Below are 23316 nucleotides of genomic sequence, written 5' to 3' on the forward strand. Positions count from 1 at the left end.
TATCTTCCCTTAAACCTTGAGATTAAAATCGCTTCATATCTGTCTTCTGTCCTATACTATATCCTTATATACAACCTTTCTTTTATATATTACCACCACTAAATTAACTACTTCTACGAATCCCGTATTCATCTTGTGCTAACGAGGTATGGCAACTTGGACCGATGCATATATGTGCCTGGTCCTACGTTGTAGCTGACTGACTGGAAGCACTGGACGACCGTTTCGTCCTAGTATGGGACTCCTCGAGTTCTAGTGAGAAGCCGTGACCAGTGGAGTTCAACCAGGTCTGTTTTGAAATAGTAACTCACTGAAGACAATGGTGGACGGTAGCGCAATTTCGTGGATTGGTTGAAGCTATAATCTATATTTTCTGTATTTTTTACTTGAAGTAGCATTATTTTAATAATAATAAACTAATGACGCTTTGTCAGAGACACTGTCACTGTAGTTAGATAGCATAGTGTGAACTTGTCATAGAATATCTTCAGTAGAAGCCTTCTAAAATGACAGAAATGAAGTCGAGCATTAACTCAGTGAATTTTGTGGTTGACCAAACTTGAAAGAAACCTGTGAATTTAAACTTTCAAGTAATGACATTATTAACGCATTCTGGAAGTTATGAGTTTGATTCAGTACATCCTCACATTTATTTAATTGTTTATTTATATTTCAAGTGCAAACAAATGGCTGCACCACATTCTTGTCGAAGAAATAGATGATAACTTTACGTTAGCACTTATCTTGAATCGTTTTTTTCGAACTTGTTCCTACTAGTAAAATAATATGCTTAAGATTTTTTGGTACTCTGTTACTGGTTAAATTGTTTTATTTCTCATCTTGATAGTTTTCACTCAATAGTATTCCCAATTTCTTATTCATACTAGACAAATTATTGGAATCAGATATACCAGAAAGACGAATTGTCGGTCCTATGGCTGCAGCTTTTCATGCTCAAACTGAGGCTGAATTGTCTATCATCGAGCATAAACAACTTTTCTCTAAACAGACACTCACAAATGGACATTCCAATAGAATAATTGAAGATTCTCATCATCAGTCTCATACAAGTGCACTTACAACCGATCACAGTTTAAATAATCGTTGCGTTGCTACCAGTAATAATAAATATCCAGTTCAGGAGCAGAACTTACAACAATCCACATACTGTACAGAAACTTCTGCTTATCCTATTACTTCGAATTCATCTCTAACCATAGCGACAGATGGCTCTTTCCGTACTGATTCTAACTCTTGTGGTGGAAACAGTTCATCCCAGTATGCAGACGATCGTTTATCACCTATGGCAGTTACTCAGGTATTTGATCTATTTAGTAGCTTTCAAAAATATTTTTATTTGTAAATTAGGGGAATAATAGTTATAGTCCCATTTTCCTACTGTTTTAGTTGATTTCTTCATATCATATTCTATTATTGTTGACGTACATTATGTAGACAACTGTCAATGAAATGAAATGTTTGAATTGTATCATAAATTTAAAGAGTTTTAAGACAGTCATTTTACTGAATGGTTGAACAGCTAAAAAACAGATCATACATTTGAATAATGAGTTATAACCACTGAAGATACCTGTTTAATTGTTCAATTATTATGAGAAAGGACTTGTTTAAATGTCTTTATTTTTTAATTAACGAGTAGCATTTGTCTAATTTTCTGTTTACACACATGATTAAAAGTTAATCTAATCATACTTTTCGTGTTAACTCTATTATTGTCCTATTTATCATGTAAACGCTGATAGACGAATCAGACACTAATCGTCATATTAGTTTTTCTTGGGAAACTCTACGAAATGAGAATTCTGCTAAATTATGTTCTCGTATTCATGTTAGTGGTCGTTTCATAGTAGTCGTTGTATAGTATATGTCATTACTTATTCCGAATTGTAAAAGATAAAAAGATAAAAAAATTAAATCACTCCAGCCTCTTCAGTGTCTCAACTTGAGTTATCTTTTTTCCAGTCTCTGGTAATATGTAGAATAAACTAGCAACTCTGATTGTAATTCTCGTTACTTACTTCCGAAGTAAACAAATGTGCGAATACCAGACCCTCAATGAAATCTGTTGTATGTAGTCAAAGTAGGAGACCGATAACAAACCTGACATTCAAATCATATAATGTTTTTTAGAAAGAGTGTATCGAGCATGGAAAATTACTACTGGATGCTGTCCCAAAGGGCTTGGGACCAGAAACCACTGGTTGAGAACCGAGTGGTCACCAATCCCCCCGCATTCCAAGCACACTCTTTACAAGCCAAATATATCCGATTATTGTTCACTACACTTTCCAATCATTCATTCAGCTACAATGTAGGACCAGGTACATCGGTCCAAGTTGCCATACCTCATAAGCACAACATGATGAACATCAAATTCATAGAAGCAGTTACTTCAGTGGTACTAAAAACACAATTCATATAAGGATATGATACAAGGAGAAAAAGTTAGTTCGTAGGAAGAAAGGTATAAAGTAATTTTAATACCACGGTTTAAGGGAAGACACAGAGTGTATACACCTGCGTCATTGTGATCGATTTTGAGCCATGTCACCCAGAGTCTCCAACCATTGGTTACGATAGTTACGCGGACTCTAACCAAGTAGTCTGCATCTACCAACATGATTCAAACGAGAAGTTAGTGACTTTAGGGATTGATTACACATTTTGGTTTTAAATTTTATCGTAGTTGGAAAAATTATATACGATTCATTGTTTAATAAAAACTAGCTATAATAGCGATTATACATATTTGTATGTTAATGCATGTATATACAGAATAAGTGGTATATGCTTATACATAATTGCCTCAAATGTAAATTTACAATAGGATAATGCATGTAAATATATCTGTGTGTGTACGTGGGGTGATTGAAAAACCTTGCTGTACAACAATTAGGTAAATAAATTAACTAGATCAATATTATCGTGTAAAACATGGGGTGAAATAAACTTACATAATATTAATCTTGTCAGGTTTAATTAATAGAAAATTATAGTATGAAATTATGGATTAAAAGAAAGAGTAGATTTAGTAATGATTGCTTCTGACGTTACTTTATTTATTAGCCCACCAGGTGCATGTTCGTGTACTTGGTTTTGAAGACTAGTGATACTACTTGGCCGTCCAAACCAAAGCAGATGGAATAGGGTCCGAACTTATTGCTGGTTGGCTGGAAGGGTGCACATCAATAGGGGCGAGCACTAATAAGGTAGACCATTAAAAAACCTCATATTAATAATGACATGCATCGAAAGAGGTAGTAAAATTAAAGGGTTTGAAATTTGATCAGTTTGCCGTTTGTGCTTTTGCCTCTACGATCAATCTAAAAAGTAATTCTTCAAGCGTTCAAAAAAGTCTACTTTTAACAAGTACTATGGCGAATCTGATTAATTTATTATTTATTTATTTAAACACACAAAAGGTGGTACAAGAAGGCACCAAATACATATGCGCCACACAAATCATTTGACAATATGTTTTTGCACTTATTATTGAATATTGTTTTGATATGATATTCGCAACCTAGTTATTTTAAGCACCTGTTTATTATCTGTCAGTGAATACGAATTATTTGACGACACAGACTATTCGGATTTTTATTAATCATATATTTGACATGATATTCATGTTTCCACTCATAATCAGGAAAGTTATTAGACCTACCTACCTATATAAGTCCTACTCTATGAACGGGTATATGGAAGTGGAAATTTAAATTGAATATTCTGAGGTTTTTTATATAACAGGTGACAATAAACTTGGGATTAGAAAAAACCATTCCAATGCTAGTCCTCAGTCAACGCTTATTCTACATGCCAAAATAATTCCTTTTGAATAAAACATTGACAAACATATTCCTTTTTGATGTAGTTGCTTTCCGTAAAATTTCGTTTGTTGATTTAAATTACCTGGTTGATAAACACTCAAATTAAATGACAAATTCATATTCCAAACCATATTTTTCACAAGAACTAAAATGTGTATGGATGCTCAAAAACAGTGTTTCATTTTGAACTGAAAAAAGCAATCTGAATATTTTTTTTCATACATTCATTCTAGACTAAAAGTTACGATATTTTAAGGATAAATCATAATAGTGCACATTTTGTATTTTTATACGATGTAAATACGTTTATATGGTAATTCTAATTTTTCACTGTAACATTTAACAATTAACCGGAATAGAGATATAAATTAAGAAATTTCTCAGATACCCCATAAATATTCTCAAAATGATCCATCACTATGAGTCCATTCTTAATAAGATACTAATATTAACGTCTAATAAATTTCCTGATTATGAATGGAAACATGAATATCATGTCAAATATATGATTAATAAAAATCCGAATAGTCTGTGTCGTCAAATAATTCGTATTCACTGACAGATAATAAACAGGTGCTTAAAATAACTAGGTTGCGAATATCATATCAAAACAATATTCAATAATAAGTGCAAAAAAATATTGTCCAGACCTCACTACTGTAGAATCCCATATTAACTATTAAGTAGGTCAACTAGATGCTTCAGTTTGTGCGCCCGAGCTGTATTCCAGCCCTCACACAAATCAAATGATTTGTGTGGCGCATATGTATTTGGTGCCTTCTTGTACCACCTTTTGTGTGTTTAAATAAATAAATAATAAATTAATCAGATTCGCCATAGTACTTGTTAAAAGTAGACTTTTTTGAACGCTTGAAGAATTACTTTTTCGATTGATCGTAGAGGCAATTAGGTGGCCCTCACATTTAGAATGTAGTTCATCATAAATCCACGTTGAATTGATTAGTATTTTTTTCTATTTTAGTTCTGTGCTACTGCTTCACCTGTTGGATCCTATCAACGTCCTCCACGTAATCCTTCATCACTTGCACCTATTCAATATCCACCGGCTAGTGTTCCTAATTATTCTGCTCGAAGCGTTTGTAATAGTCGTGGTGGTCCAGATAATAATACTACTACTAATAATAATAATAATGTACGGTCTGTTGAGGTAAGTTAAATTTTAATCCACCGTATTTCATTGTCATCGATGACACTGACAAGATTATTATTTTTTTCGCGTGTGTATATTGTTCGGTATATATCATTATTCACAACCTTGAGTTTTAAATAATAAAATTCTGTTATCAACTTACAAGATTTAGCAACTATTAACCATATATATTAACAAATCAAACATTTTTCTATGTTAATACAATTCAGCGAAGAAAAGTTCCTTTTCAACGATGGCATTTATTCAAGCCGTACAGTCGTATTTATAGTTCCTCATCGAAAAAAATTTTCCTCACTGAATTGCCTTAATTTTATCTCAATGATACCATCTGTTACCTTTGCTATTTTTCTATATACCTGTGAACTTGAGGAAAGGCTAAAGATGGAAACTATATGGAATATCTACCTTTCCTTTTAAAACTAAAAGAATACGTAAACTCATTAATCAAATAAAATTTTGTTCATCGGGTTTCATTCGTGGTTCACTTTGAATTTCAGTATTCTTTCATACACACTTTCTTACTCTGTCTTTTAGAATGACATTACCAATGTTCAATCGTTTTTATTATTGATGGTATTACATTATTTCGATCTCTTTCAGAGTTCATCATGTTATATTCATCTCATCGTGCTAAAGTGTTATAGCAACTAGAGAAAATGCACATCTTTGTCAAGTTCGACGTTGATGATGAATATTAAACTGACTGACTATAGTTCTACTGAAAATGATATCGGTAAAAGAAAATTTCCCTTCATTGGGATATTCATTTTATTACAGTAGTATTCAAATTCACTTATATTATCATTTTACCATTTGAATCATGGTTTAAACACTGAACCATTATGTAACTCATTTACTGAGTATTACTGTGGTTACTAAGCTCTAAGCCAGGATTTTTATACAAGATTTAATGAAACTATCCAGCTTTTTAAATGAAAACAGGAAGAATAGGTGTTCAAATCTGTTATTCACTGTTCGAACTCTGATCGCTTTAACCATTAAATAATTTCTCCGTTGATAGGATTTTACTTTGACGTTTATATTGGTCATAAACAACTCTGTATTGTGCAAAGGTATTAGTGGTGGTAAATAGATGGAAAAACTAATAAAATTACTATTTATCGTTTCGCAGAGATAATACACAATTGTAAATTCCAGTTGTTAGCAATTACATTGATTAAGTTGCAAAAAAATATTAGCCGTCGCATCTCCATTCAAATCTTTAATGGTGTCTTATCACCTTAAACATGATCATTTTCTACTGTTGATGAGTCTCAAATTAGAACAAAGCAGCTATCCAGTTTTCAATAATACGGATGAACTGTGTTATTTGAACCATCTTTGCTATCCAGTATATTGTCATGAGGATATTTAATGTCTTTTATTCTCAAATCTTGCTTGTTCTACCTGGACTGAAATCACATTAACCACAAATACCAGTGATAGCATTCTTTTAGAAATTGCTGTTGATTCACTATTTATCAACCGGTAGTTTTCATTCACCCGCTTTTCCTTTTTTCTTTTTGATGGTGAACTTTCTTTTTAAAGTTTTAATTGTTGTTCTTTTCAGGATTATTAATACAAGTTTTTAATTTAATATTTATAATAATAATAATTATTACCATTATTACGGTTCTGTTACAAGCGAACTTCACTCACTCTTCTCAAAACACCATATATCAATATACATGTGCAGTAAACAAGGTCTACAACGTGTGAGCGATTGGTCAATCTGCTAATCGTTTTAAATATTCATAGTAACACATCATTATTAGACGATTTCATTATGGAAGATAGTACTTATTCATGTTATTCTTTTAATTTCTTTTCCGTTATATTCCATTAGCTTCATGTTTCATGTTGTTGTAAACTAGCAAGTCAAATGATTTATTGTTTTTTATGCGATAAAAAGCAGATAAACATACAAACTGTAATATACTTGTACTAATTCACTTCCTTTTTTATTGCCTTTAATGATTTTTATGTAGAGAATGGTTCATTCGGTCAGTTAGATAATTAATTAGTCAGTCGATCTTTTGTGTATATGTACATTTTCATACTTGGTATTATTGTATATATAGTTCATTGAGTGGATTTAAGATGGATGAAATAATGATAAGCATGATAATAATTAATGTTATCATAAGTAGTATTCATGGTTATCACAAGAGTTATCAGCTGGCAACATGAGCATTGCATATATATATATAATCATTCAACTTTCAATTCAATTATTTTACTTAACTCTAATGTTCAATGTTTCACTGAACATATTATTTTTATGATAACCTTTGTATTCATCTTTCCTCAAATGTCAACTTCACTTTTTTAATGTACATTAAATAAGAAAAGATATATTTTGTAGGTAGAGTATAATCAGAAAAGTGTAGAAAAAGATGTCACGTTTAAAAAGAAAACGATAAAGAACACTACCATCGAGTTGTTTTTATCAGTCGAGGCTAAGTTAAGTACATTAACCCTTCTTAATTTTTAATTATAACTGTATTAGAATGTCTGCTTAGTTAGGCAGACTAAAAGGTATCATTATAACTTGGTTATTACTAGCGTTTTACTTTCATTACGAAAAACACCGATCATAAAAAGTGTGTTGGCTATATAAAACAACCTATTTCTAGTACTGCCAGTTGAGGTAATTGATAAACCAGCCTGATGAACATTTCAACTGAGTTATAGTATTTTTCCGGTTTTCTACTATATATAATCATAGGATCCATTGGAAATCGTTATTATATCCTTACATCCCTTCGTGTTGATATGTAAAAAGATAGTTTTTATCACATATTCTTTTCAACCGAGGTATGATTGTATAAACATTAACAAATATCTAATAAATCTAGAATTCATCAAAGTACTATCTTATTTTCATACTTAAACTAAGATGTATTAAATAAGTTTAATAACCTTTAATCTGGTCTCGTTAGAAAAGTTTTACAATTCATAACTGTAAAAGTCACTTAGCTTATTTGGAATATACGTATTTTGTCAAAATGAAGTAAGTCACATCCATGGTTTTGATTAATTTCGAGTCATGAATTGCTTACAAGCGTTTCTAATTTATTCTAAAAGAATCAACTTTCAACGTGTTAATCGACCAAAATATCGTTTAACACAGAAATGCTATCCAATATAGTGGTTTACTAGCATGTTACATTTATTGTATAACGAAAGTAACTGTACATTCTTCACGCACTATAAAGAGCTTTCTGTGTTACTTGTTGTTATTTCTCATAGACACATTCTGTTTTTAAACTGACACTAGATGTTTTTAATATGTAGCACTGAAACTTGTAAAATATGTGGGGTAGATTACATTTGTATAATTGTAAGGATTTACTGATTTCTTTGAAAACCTAACTTCATTGTGCTCATAAGTAGTTACTTATTTCCTGTCGTACATATTGTTAGTTACTTGTCTACTCCACATCCTTCGCTATATTCGTGATATTATTAGCTCTTGATAGATCCTGCTATTCAAATCCGTGTCGTGTTTACTTCAGTAATGACGTCAGAAAGACAATTCGTACTTCGGACCAATAAAATTCCAAAACTGTAGAATTCACAGGAAACACCAATGAGAATTCATAAAAATCAACAATAAGCAATTCTTAACAAAGATGACAGTCAAAGATGATACAAAAAATACACCTTATTGAAATACTGTTGTATTTATGTCAGTTATGGGAGAAATTACGTCAGCCTCACTAAAATCAATTTTTTGACATATCACATTGACTTTTTAACTGCTTATTTGGACACAACTAGAAAGGCTATCCAATTCAAAATATGAATCAATGTTATGTCTGTGTTTGATCACAACTGAATGCCTCTTTCAGTCTCTTCCTAACTGTAATATAAAAAATGTCCAGTGTTGAATCAAATTTGTCTACGAATAATCCATAAGTTGTGAATTATTCTATATTATTCTATATGAGTTCTTTTTTTGAAAAATACGACGTAGTCTCCAGCATTTCACCCTAATTGAAAACTCAATCATATATAAGTCATTTGAAGTCAAGAAAGTTTTTGAACGTTTTGATAAGAATTAAACTTTAATTTGTACCGATTTCATTTTATTTAGGGTATTGCACCTTTGGCAAACTCACTATCAGCTGGTCATTCTGGACCCAATTCAGTTGATCAAACACCTGGAAGTGTATATGGTTCTGATTCAGTAGCTACACCTCAAGGAATGTATGCCTCCCAAGCTGGAACTGTATCACCTTTACAGGTGGCTAACAATTCTCTTCCAGCATCTCAGCTTCATTCTCCACTAGCTTCTGGCGGACTCCATTCGCATCAACCAACACCATCTTCAATTCAGTCTTCATACAATGCCTATCATCATAATACTAGTCATATATATCAGAATCAACAGTCTCTATACGATCAAAATATATCAAAGGTAATGCCTGGCAGTGCACCTTCACCTAATGTACTACAAAATTCTTTTCGGCCTTCATCAAATGCGCCTTCACCTAGTTCACAATTTATACCGACCACAGTGAACACTTCTGGTCTATCTTCACCATGTTCATCGCGTGTGCCGAGCAAACAATATTCTCCTCAACTAACACCTCATCAACAACAAGGTTCTCCTCAAAATCGTCTAAATTGTCCTGGAGGAACTCAAAAACCAATTCACTCTCAGGTATTTAGTGTAGTATTAAATAGATATAAAAAAGTGGGAAAATGTTATTAACTAATGCATACAACCATATAATAGTTAGAGATAACTTTGTTTATTAGTCTCTTCAAGATACACTCCTTTTTTTTTAAAAAAACTAAAGGTTCATAAATCGGATGTAGGAAGGTTTTGTGGAATAAAACTGTACTTACGGAAGTTAATATTAAAATAAATCATTTCACATATATCAAGCTGATTGCATATTTTAAAAAGCCTAATTTTTCAACTTACTATATTAAGGTAAAATACAAGTCTAATTTATCATACTGGGTCCAGTTCTCATTTAGTCATGCAACAATTATTTTCAATGAAGTAATCCACGTAGTACCAAGTAGTCAAAAAATTTGAAGGTAGAATGCAAAAAGAGGTATTTTCATTTATTTTGAATCCTTTTGAATCTTCCATTTCGTCAATAAATCCAAAGCATGATATTGGTATTGATCGTTCTCTAGACTAATTTATACTTTTTGCTTGTTAGCTTATGTTACTTTTTGACATTATTTATTGGATTTTTTCATTGATAAATAATAGTATTATAGAGGCAAAAGTACTGGAATATCTTTCATCTTTAGAAAATTATTTAATTATAATGGCAGCATGTAATAGTTAACAACCCATTAATTCAGGTGCTTTTTATTAATTTTCTGACTTTCTATTCCCTGGTTCTTACAATGACTTGTCAGTTATAACTTATTTTCAGCTAGTAGTCAGTTGGAATGCCATGTACGTCAGACACCGCTATCTTACATATGTGTGTCCATGTCCGTCTATACAATCCACTTTTTCAAATTAGAACAAAATAATACAACAGTTTAAAGTTATGTGGATGTAATAAAGCAATGCATTTTTAATGATTTCAAAATAAATAACTAAAAAGATCTGTATAATTTTTGTTTCAAAATGTAATTATTACACATAACCTACTAACATTGACTCAATGTTTTACTGTATTTCACTCATTATGAAATAAACAGACTTCAGTTACGTTTTTCTCTTAATGGAATTTTCTATGGATAACACACTTGTCATATTTTCATAAATTTAATATTTTTTTAAAGTTGTACGGCTTAATTTTAGTGAAAAAACAGTGTCAGTCTGTGCAATGTTTATATATATATATATATATATATATATATATAAACTAAATAATTGTAAGGCATCACCTAAACATTGATTTAATTGGATCTTTTCTAGGAAGCCAACAATTCTACTAGATGACCTAACTCCTGTTTTATTTTGATAATTCTTTATCTTAATATTTAGCTACTGGGCTTAAATAAGTAGTTTCTGTGTGCCGAACAGTGTGAAATTCATTTTTCTAATAGTGATTATAACATTCTTATAGTTCCATAAATTAAGAAAACACTCACTAAGTTGTGGAAGTGCACGTTTATATTCTCTATTTTCGAAACTAGAGACAGAGTATCTTAGTGATAACTTGTTATTTGATAAACGTCTAGAAAAGCATTACTTCTTTTTTCCAGATGTATATATTTGATGAACAATTTTCGTCATCCTGTTAAATGAAATTGTTTTATAATAACTCTATAACAATAAAGGGTTTGTTTTCTAATTTTGTATACAATCGTAGTTCACACAAACCTGTTTGTATGCATGATATAGGTCGAAACACTTTGTACCTCCCATTATTGACGTAATACTTTATAACTATAATAAGGTAACTTTATAAGCTTGTTATAGAATAATATGTGAGTTGACAGAGTAGAAATAATCTTCCTTCCTATTGTGATTTCATATTTTTGTCTCTGAGAAAATCTTTTCATTAATTTCGTGTGTTATATACTCGTATATATATATATATATATATATATATAGATAGATAGATAGATAGATAGATAGATAGATATAGATATAGATATAGATATATGCGATTGATTTCAATCCTTATCGATTATATCTCCAATCTCTTTTGTTATTGTCATTTTATTATTTTTATTTCATTGTCTCCTTGACTTTGTTCTATTGATTCCGAAAAATATTGTTGTTTGATATCGTTTTTTCCCCCTTTGTTTTCAATGGATTAAGTTTTTTTTCTGTATACCATTCACTTTGTTGTCGTTGCTTATTTTATGAAGAGGAAATATTTATTCATTACTACTTTGATGCTTCTTATCATCGAAGAAAATCAGTAGATATGTGTATGCGTGAGCTGAGAATATCATGAACTCTTTTCTGTCTCTCACGTCACTGTTTTAAAATGAGCAAGAACATCATTTATTCAGGTGGATTTTAGCAAGAGTAGCTTTTTATCTTTGTATTCAGTCAGTTTGTCAGTCCTGGGTAATTTAACACAAGTAACGTGACATAATTATTCATCTGCCCAAGTTACCGCGTCATGTCACCATATCAACGGAGGAAATTCATAAAATGAAGTTTCGTTATTTACTAACCTATCAAGGCTATAAAGATATCCGCATTCATATTCAACTATCTTTTACTAATTTGGTAAATCGTGATCACATTGGTTGTTCTCCATGATGACTAATACGTTGCATTTAGTTCTTTTACCTAACCCGATTTGTTGTGCTTTAACATAATTGAGTTTGGAAGAAACCTTTCAAAGTTTTTCAGTCGTGACTTTTAGTCTTTTTATAATTTTTCCAGCTTAGATATCCACATTTATTGTCCTGGATATAATTGATAGCCAGTGATTTTGTGGATTGTTATCACATCATACCCTAAGAATAGTATTCATGCAATTTACAATTTCTGTAAACCGTTTAGTACAACTGTTTTTTATTGTTCAGCGATGTAATAGTTATCTGTACTGGTCTTCATGACATTTACAGTTAGCATTCAAACAGTGTTTTCACTCAAACTATATTCCAAAGTTGATGCTGTCAAGTCGAACTTGCAGATATGTGATCAAAGTTAAACAACTGTTTACACCTCAGATATATTCTCTTTTGTAATTTCGTTTACACAACAAGTTAATGTTTTCGGTAGCGATCAAAATAGTATACAAGTTACCCTTTTCACCCTGTTTGGAACTTTTCGACTGGATATATATCCGTCTATGAAAATATTTTCACTAAAGTTCAAAATCGATACATGTTGTTTCAAAAACACCAGTGCACATCATTCGACAGTTAGTCGCTATCCAGATTATAAACATGCTTTTTAATGTTCATAATATCGATGCTTTTAATTAAGTAGCTAACTTGAATATATCGAAGGGAAAACACAATTTTTTACGATAATAATAATAATCAGAACAACATATTTATATACCAAATAATTTCATGCGGAATATTTAGGCTATACACCTTGTAAAAATAAGCTGACTTTTAAGTAAACATTTCATTAGTATTTAAAAGTTGACTATTTTCTCCCGGTACTTCATCACCTTATCATTCTTCTTTATAATCCTTGCTCACCTTGATCATTTATTAGGTGTATTTATGCTTTTGGATAAAGATAAAATTTAAAGTGAATTACTTTTCTGTTTTATGACATCATGCCATACAAATTACTAATTACAGATTCATGTATTTGACATTGAGACACTATATATATATATATATATATATATATATATAGTGACATTATCCGGCTGCTTAAATCAAAGTAGGTGAAGTGGGGCTAGAACCTGCGACCTTGTGATCGGAAGTCGGACGCCTTAATCTTCAAATTCATTTCATGAAGATATTTCAGCAACACATATCTGGAATCTTAAGAGGGATTAATGCTCCTTGTTGGATCTGATACGGCATCCTTCAGTTTCATAGTCTATGACGTTATCACTAAGTTATAAGGGTCACTCATATCACATTTGTATCCTATTTAGTATAATTGAATGTGGGTTATGTAAGTTTGCATTTACATGAATAGTTACCATGATTAAATCAAGCCCATTACTATATTTTGTTGTAATTAGAAATGTTGTCGTCTCTAAAAAATTTTTGTCTGCCTTGTTATTATTGTACATGAAACTATGCGGCTTCATAATACTATATTCTTGATTTCTGATAATAGTGTTATTATAATTAATGTAGTGTTTTTGTTTGCGTTAATGAACACACCAATGAATAAGTGATTTACTACGTGATCTCAAATGAATTAAATAAATTATTGAATTTCTACTATAAAGATATTTTAAAACCTTTTCTCTTAATTAAAATAACCCATTATGTCGTTGAATAAAAGTAAAGAGAATTCAGCGAAGAAAATTATCTTTCATAATTCAGACCCATAGATTATTTCCAGCCTTATATTCTTCTCTTACCTCTTGATTATTACGCAACCTGATCTGATAATAAGAGTCTGAAATCAATTTATGATGCAATCTTTTCTATCCCTCTATAGAAATATATTTTCCATATAACTATAAATACGAATATACACGTTTTTTCTTAATTAAATTAAAAATTTTATTGCTAGAGACAAAGTTATGGTTTGTTTAATCATAATACAAATTAAATATCCCTGCCTTTATCATATTACTAGTTTCCTCATCATAGTTTGTGTTCTTTTTACTCTTTTAAAACTGTAGTTTATTCGCGGTAACAATAGTAGTAATAATCAAATGTCAACATCAAACAATCATCAAACAAATGAAAATTTCACTACACATTCCAGATCAAATACACCAACGAATACAGTTTATACTAACAATGCAACAATTAATTCTAGCCCATTGAATAATCCTCAATATGTTAATTATATACCTAAAGATAATTTACAACAACACCAACAGCAGTCTCAGATGAAAATATCCAGTCCTCAATCTTCATGTCTTCTTGGGTAAGTTTTTTTTACATGACTGTAGATGATATATAAATAAGATTTAGAAATTTGCATGTAATTCAACAGTAAGGACTGCTATTCTTCGACTTGTCTAGTTACATTTCAACATTGAAATAAATATATTAAGACATAATATTCATGATGAGTTACCACTAATTGTTATACCACTTTAACTAATATGAATCTATCTACTTCGTTTCAGAATAATAATAATAATAAAAGTTTCAATTTTTTTTAAACTTTTATATCACAAACTGATTTTGATTAGACAGTGATTGAAAACCACGAAACACTGAACAGCTATTTTCTACTAGTATTAATTTATTCACCTACACAATTACTAAATCCCATCATTTATAGTTTATTCACTTTGTATTATTCGATCCATAGAATTTCTTAATATTTGTATATGTACATCACAAGATTGAGTTGTGCTTTTCAGGTTGCAAAGCTCCTAGATGATGTTTAGCTGTACTGAGAAACTATAAAATTACCATCTTGTCGAATATATTTATAGTTGTACTTTAGTTGTTGGAGACTTTCAGTGACATAGTTGAGAATCGGTCATAGTTGTACATTCGCGTTCATTCTGGATCTTGATCTAGGTTCTCAGTTCCAGTTTTTATTTATACATAGCTTTCTATTCTATCTTCTCAGATCACTTTCTAAATGTTTAATCTTTCTCACTTTTATTACTACAACAATTATTTCAGCTCTTTGCTATTTATTCTGTTGATTTCAATTCGTTTAGATAATTTACTGAAACAACTTAGGACCAATCTATATTTGTATTTTTCTTTTCATCATTCATAACCAACTGACTAGATTATTTGAATGCTACTTCACTTTCTTCAATCTATACTAATAAATTTCCGATCATATTGTTTTATTCATGATGTCATATTCAATAATATATGAAGATTGATTCCTAAAATTATTATTGAGAAAGTATGTATTATATTTAAATATCAAGTTCAGGATAGAAAATAATCGAGCTTATTATCCAATTAAATATGATTTAGATGAAGTAATAAAAACAAAACTGATAACTAGTAAACTTATCCTTACCATGTATTAATTGTAGAGCCATATCATAAAGACCTTGATGGGAAATTTTACACCTTTTCTAACAAAATTCATAAATGTGTACATTTTCTTAGTTTCATCAGCGTGTCTAATGTTTAACTGATATATTTCAACTATGACAATATTGAATTCTCCACAAAACCCCTTCTAATATATTTCAGTTTGAAAATATGTTATAAATGATACGCATGTACTTCATATTTTAAAAAAAATGCAAAAATGAAAAAATGCAATCCATTTCTGTTCATCTACATTCTATAACCTGTGGTCGAAAATTAATTATCGTGCGCTAAATTACTTTTCTGTATAAAAATAATAGGGATCTGTTTTGATTGGTCTAAACTATAAATACACTTTTTTCAAATATTTCCACATGATACAATTAATATTTGAAAGTAATATCTCTTTACATTTATTGTCTATTTTATTACTAGAGGTGATAATAATGTAGTACAACATTCATCGAATCCACCTTCTCAATCCAGTTTGACTATTTCACAGCAAAATAATCGTCGGTCACATATTCCAGCTAATACAAATATATCTGTCCATCAATTATCTCAAATACCTCAACAACAGTCACAATTGTGTCCGTCTAGATCTGTGTTTTGGGAAGGTGAAATTCATGTGGTTGATCCAAATGGTATGTCTATGACCAATCGTTTTCCACTACGTCTACTGTTAGAACAATGTGCCGTGCGTGATGTGAGGTATGCGAAATTTTGTTTTGTCTTTTTTGTTTTCACATCTGTTATGATGTTGCTTTTTCACTGAAAAACATCATTTGATCAGTTAAAAACTATCTTTGAACAGCAAACCACTCTACTGTTGAGAGATAAATCTACACAGTAAACATCTCTCCTCTCTTATGCGATTGACAGGATGTCTTGGATGGCAGTTTCTCTATAAAAGTGTTCCTCATGGAATCGGAATCCGTGTTGCAACATCATGTAGTATGGGTTTATAGATTGATTATTCACCCAGTAGTGATAAATAATACTTTGCTTAGTCCCCACTGCTTACTGAACTACCCATCAAAATATATAGATCCACCTTACATAGAGCTAAAGGCATTGTAATCTCGAATAATTTAGACTGTGGTTTGAACTGCAACTTTATCGCTAGAATTCTATCTGTATTAAGCATTAGACAACATACCATATACTCCTGCCATATGACCCATTAATCGTGTTAACTATATCTTTGTTTCGATATTGCACTTTCTGGGATCGTGTACCTTTAAGAGTTTCACGTTAGGAAAGTAGAGTTAGATGAACTGTTGTCTGAAAGATTTATTCATCAGTTATAAGTTACGTAGTTATGTCTTATGATTAGTTCGTAAACATCCCCATTCGGTTCAGTTGATATATATATATATAAATTATTCGACTGATGTCATCGTCGTTACTTTAATACTCTACTGAAATTCGAAGCATTGCTCGTATATCCTGGGACCACCGGGTAAGTAATGCAGTTGTTAGGAAACGGGTACTAGGTAATGATGGCAAATCGATTGATGAAGTAGTGAAACTTCATCAGTTGAGATGGCTGGGACACGTGTTACGTATGCCCAACCACCGACTGCCCAGACGTGCAATGTTCCATGGTGTAGGAGTAGGTTGGAGGAAAGCTAGGAGCGGCCAGACCAAAACGTGGCACAAATCCATGAAGTCACTGACAATTGGACTGAGCCATATTGGTAGGTGTGAACTACCTGGTTGGGATCCGCGAGACGATAGCAACCGATGGTTAGAGACCTTGAATGACATGGCTCAAAATCGTTTGCAATGGCGAAGGTGCATCCACTCTTTGTGTTCTACCAAATTCTAATCTTCTGAATTCTTCATGTCCGTATCCTTTTTCTCTTTCCAAATTTATTACACTGGATTATACTCCTTCAATAACATCTTCAAACCCTAATCTTTCACATAATACTTATACTCTTACTACTTCTACCAATATGGGATTTGAATCGACAACTTCATCTCTGTGCTAATGTGGTATGGCAACTCGAACTGATGTACGTACGTACGAAGTTCTACGTTGTAACTGACTGACTGATTGAAATAGTAAATTTTGTATATATATATGATATGTTATCAATATCTAGCATTTCATTCTGTTAATCGTCCGATTTTCACAAATGAGGTAAATAATCGGTATATGTGACACTTAAATAAACATTATGTGATGCTTAGTATATGAATGATCCCAGTTATTTACAAATGGATTTTGTTGAAATGTTTTATTCCTCATTTGACTTCTCTGGCTCTCATAACTTTTTCTCTTCATTCCGTCCTTGATCTTAAATTGTGCGTAAATGTTATTGGTTATGCATAACTACTAGTTTTTTTAAGTATCGGTGTATTGTTCTTATCACAACTACGATATCTATGTATGTTTTGAATTCTTAGTACATTGGCATAAGGCACAACTACTGAATCATAATGAAACTAGGGTAGTACTTATAATTCTTAGTAAAAATACATCACTGAAATATTATCCATAGTTTAACACGTATTATTTCTATACACAGTAGACTGGTTATTTCAACATTCTTTCCTACGCTTTTGTACCAACTCACTCTTGTTCAAAGTTAATTGACTTCTATTTGTCTAGTTTTCTATTAACATCAAAGTTGTTAACAACAGTTAGTCCATACTAAGAATTCAGTTTTTTCTTTCACCAAATTATGCTTATTGTGGCAGCAAATGGGATCAGTCGTGTTAATTGTAAACCATGTATATTAGTACCCAGAGTTATTTTAATGCTGCAACCATTAGGTAATACGTAACAGCATCAAACAGTGGAGATTCACTGAGAAATAAATTTGTAAACATATACTTGAGTGATATGACCTAGTTGTATGTTGTTCATATTTATTTATATGTGTAACTCTAGTACTTATTTTTGGATGTACCAGGCCTTCACTTACACTCACCTTCTGGTTATCCAGCTCCTTACCAAAAGCCGATTGTAGTAGAAGAGATAGAACATCATCTGATTCTTTTACATTTGCTGTATAACATCAGAAGCTATTCGTTACCGATATGGACGATCCGTTTTAACTTTCATAATTATCTTCATATTTACTAATATCATCGCTAATATTTTAAAATAGAAGTAGAATCTAGATTTCACTGTTTCGGTTACTTCAGTCACTTGAAGTCAGCTCTCCTAGTTTTTGGTTCGACTTTCTCATCTTCGTCGTTGTATTGTTCGAGCAAAGAGTTTGTTCATCGATATTGTTGATTTTGTAATTTTCAATACAGATTTTTGTTGTTTTATTAAAAAAAGCAAATAATTTTTTTCATTCTACATCATTGGTACTATTCTCTCTTGAATTTACCAATAAAATGAAGACTAAACTAATTTTGATCAAGATGAGAGAGAGAGAGAGGAAGAGAGTATGAAAGTGAGTGGGAGAGTCAACAATACATATTCATGACGTTGTATAATGATGGTTATTATTAATGTGATGCTATGGAAATTTAATAGTCCGATAAACATTTGTTTCTGTTTATAAAATACACACTAATAATTCATTTTTTTCTCCCGTATATGCTTATATATTTAGAATTATAACATCCTTTTTTTCATTTTGATTGTTGAATTTTCTCAATGTTATCAGTTGTTTTACTGAATTCTATTCTATCATAGTACTTCCTAGTTCTAGCTATTTTTCTCAACATTCAATAACAGTGCAATATCTAGCATTTTCAAACATTTTTCTACTCATTTAGTGGGTGTGAGTGCTACATAAAAGAGCATGATTTTCAGTGAGGATTTTACTTCAATCATCTAAAGCTATCTATATCTTTCGTGAACACACCACTGTAACACATCCCAACTTGCCAGATGAAAAAAAGCATGCACATGGAAAGTTAGAGCTTAAAATAAAATCAGGAGCTAGAATTATGCTTTAGTGTGAAATGCTTTCCTTTTTTAACGAACGGAAAAGTAATCGAAAATGCTTGATACCGTATACATTTTGAACGCCTAAAAATGGATGGGCTACAAATTCACGGACTACTATCTGATTGTATCCAGTACATAGAGATCATTATTGATTGTCCATCAAAAACTTTGTACGAATTTGTAATTATAGGAGACAGTCTATAAAATTCTCTACCGTTTGAATTTCAGTCTAGTTGAAATACACATCAAGATGGTTTGTTTATAATCTTCATCTAAAAACGATTTTGGTGTCAAATAATTCTCTATTGTACTGAAAGTCACATACATTATATATAGTTGTTCAGTCTTTGGTAGTTGTGGTGTGATTCCCATCCATAACCTTATAAGTTATGTTGCCTAGCGTTAATTTATTGATAGTTATTTTTTAAGTGATATGTACATCTAATCTGATTGCTTTTATCACTCAAATAATTTAGCTATGACATTTTACTGGCACAACTTTCTCAGAGTTGAAAAACTGCTTGTTCTTAAATATCAGTAAGCCTAAAAACAGACTGATGACTTTCGGTCCATGTTTGTGAAACTTATAGCAATGTCTGATTATCGCTTTCGTCTATTATAAGGTACAACCTAATCAATTGCATTTAGATAAAGCACGTTTAGAATTGTGTATTACTTAAAACTCAAAAGGATCATACGATTGTGTTACATTTCTTTCTAACTTCTTAACACATAAATTAGTTTCATATTCGCATACATATTCGTTTTCTTGGAAATCCCTTTGTGTTAGTATAGCGGTACTTCTTTTAGAGTGTAGACGTCTTTTTCTGTATATCAACAAGATTCAATCATTTTAAATGTACTTTAGTTTTTAGGTGTATATATTTAGTACTGACTAGATGTTTACTGTTTTCCGGGTTCTGAAATGTAGATATACCGATCACACCCTATTGTAGACTATTTTCTTTGGCATAAATCGGTAAGTTTTATTTTATTATTTAACTTTGAATGGAGTACCGAAAACATATGTCGGGCTTCTAAATATACTTAAGTAACTGCAAGTGACATCCTCTAAAGATGTTGACTATTGAGATTTCTTATTATTTTATCGGTTTCGTGTTTGCTAGCTTTTTTTTCCACAGGACAAAACGTCATCCATAAAACTAATAAAACCTTCAGCTGATTGCTAAGTAGCCAGTATAATTAAATCGGAGAATCGTCAAAGTTGGTCAAACCAGGACATTGAATTGGGCATTGTAATATTTGATTATCATTTGTTTTAATTGCTTTTGTAGGTGCAAACGTCTTAAGTGAATCTCACTAAGTGACATAAATCAACTGTCAGAAACCCTCGGTGTAATGTATTGTTCAAAACCGATCATAGTAGCGTGGTGATTCATGCACTTCTTATCTTTGAAAATTTATTATTCGTCATTTATTTGATCTTTAGAACTGTCATATTACTTTTGTTCGTATTACTTTTGTATTTCTTTGATGTTAAGTGTATCAATAACTGTAACTAAATGCAGTTTTTTGCTATGTTTACAAAATTTTTTATGATATTTTTTGTTATACTGGTTTATATTGGCGATTATTTGACTAGATGCTTGATATAATTTATATATACACGAAACCTAATGTATTCTATTTTATTTATTCTAATTCCTAAACCAATTAATATCTATCGTTTTTCGTAAAAAACTCGACTTATCTACCTGGCGCATTATTCATCATTGTCATCTGGCCTATACAGTTACAAGACCAATTTTTAGCAAAATTTAATCATTCCATCCGAATGTTTCTTTTTTTCTAATGTTATCATTTATGTACCGTTAAGAATATTCGTACGATCACCGAGCGATTCATAGTAGTTACTGTCAGATATACATATTTAAGTAAGACTAAAGTACAACTTTGAAAACTAATAGTAAAATAATATACAGATATGAATTAATTCCAAATAATATTCTCTATGGCCAATCTTTTCTTACTGTCTTTGATGTTACTGATGCCATTTCCACCAATTTGCTATTCACTTCATTGTTTTAATATGTAATATAGTAACTTGAACAAATGTGTATGCATAGAGATCATTTTAATGATCATATGATTATTGTAACAAGCCACAGTTGCATTATAATTGTAAATAAGCAATATGTATATTTTTTCTTTTTTTTTCAATCACATATACTTCAAGTCAAATAAATTTACAAATGTGGGGACCCGTAGCACAATTATCGATTATTCAAGCTTATAGAGATAGTCTATTAGTTGAACGTCTATCAAGTCCACTTGGGAATGGTCAATTATTAGCTCGTTTATTAGTCGATTTACTTGTGAGTGCATCTAGCTTTAAATATTTATATAATATATTTGTATTTATTATTAATTGTGTTAAAAAGTTGTATTATCATATATATATATATATATATATATATATATATATATATATATACCATAACCTTCAATGTATGAAGGGTTTGGGCGAGAACCAATGATCTTATGCTACATCTTGACTATGCTCAGAGTTACACCTAACTTTGATGTTTGTATACTTCAACATAATTAAATCATCATGCACTCTCTAAATTCAACTAATCATTTGAAATATCTAATGAAGACGCTTAAAGGAGGATTCATTTTAGAGAACAGCTGTAGTTTATGATTTCATTTTTCATACGTTTAAAATTAGTGTAGAATACTAGCTGTAAAATTATGGTTGTGCTAATATTAATCGTTTAAATTAGAACTTTATATTGGATATATTCTGTAATCCTTGTTTCATAAATTTTACATAATAGTTAGTTAAAATCCTAAATGTATTTGTGTAAAATAGTCCAAAATTGTTTATTGAAAAAAAGATAATAACACCAGCAAACAGAGAGAATGTTTCTTTTTAAATTGGGTAAAGTCATGAAGTCTCAATCTGTAAATAGGCTGTAAAATAAATTTACTATATGATATTAACTACTTTTGGTCAACTGTACCATTCTTTACCAATTGTTTCTAAGAAGAAGAATAACAAATTCAAGTGAATATCATCATAACATTTAACTTCCACTAGTATATTCTGACCATTTTTGTCTGGATTGTTCATAGTAATGTTTGTAATTACCTAATGGAATACATAGTTTCATGAGTTAAAATTGTTTTCTTTTTTAAATAGGAAATAATAAAATAATCGACATACAAAATTATTATTTTGTTTAAAATATATGTTCTCTGATGATGTGAAAGTTGCGTCGTTTTGTATATCAACTTATAAATCAACTGATAACTATAGCTGTTTACCTGTTCATTATCTTTTGTTTTTATTTATTTGAAGGATTCTAATGATGTTAACAATTTAAGCGCATTACTGTCAACACAAGCAAATCAAATGATTATACCATTGGGAATTTTATCACCATCCACTTATCGTTTATCTAATCCTATTCAACCGGGTACTGTAGGATTTATTTGTTTAATTTACAATCGTAATCGAATTCACGGTGAGTTCTTTTTTTGAGAGGGAGAAAAAATGTAGATTTTTTGTGTGGATGGAATGAATCGTGGGTCTTTGCTCCTTGTTGAATAGTCATTATCTTCCGTTTTAAGTGGATGTATATTCCACCATATTGGTTTACTATAGAAGCATTTTTTATTTTACAACGGCTTCTGCACCAATTTACTTTTTTTGAAAAAAAAGCTATACTTATTTTCCCTGCCTAAGATCTTTTTAATTGTTGTGTCGAATTAAACATTTAGCCGACGTGAGTAGCACTGGTTATAGTAAATCATTTGTTGCTGTTCTTTTTTACTTAAATAAAAATTGATTGTTA

At 30.8% G+C, this 23316-nt stretch overlaps 1 protein-coding gene across 1 annotated transcript in view; it reads left to right on the forward strand.

Annotated features, from left to right (window-relative positions):
* Smp_026320 (hypothetical protein) overlaps positions 1-23316 on the forward strand; it is a gene marked incomplete at both ends in the record, with an annotated part of 35420 nt that overhangs the window by 1499 nt on the left and 10605 nt on the right. The window contains 7 exons of the mRNA XM_018799300.1: positions 888-1318; positions 4831-4944; positions 9119-9688; positions 14238-14488; positions 16012-16287; positions 21693-21831; positions 22821-22986. Coding sequence (XP_018651102.1) covers positions 888-1318; positions 4831-4944; positions 9119-9688; positions 14238-14488; positions 16012-16287; positions 21693-21831; positions 22821-22986 — 1947 coding nt within the window. The remainder of the gene's footprint in view (positions 1-887; positions 1319-4830; positions 4945-9118; positions 9689-14237; positions 14489-16011; positions 16288-21692; positions 21832-22820; positions 22987-23316) is intronic.

The sequence above is a fragment of the Schistosoma mansoni genome, chromosome 3, assembly GCF_000237925.1.
Source record: "Schistosoma mansoni strain Puerto Rico chromosome 3, complete genome".
Taxonomy (NCBI): Eukaryota; Metazoa; Platyhelminthes; class Trematoda; order Strigeidida; family Schistosomatidae; genus Schistosoma; species Schistosoma mansoni.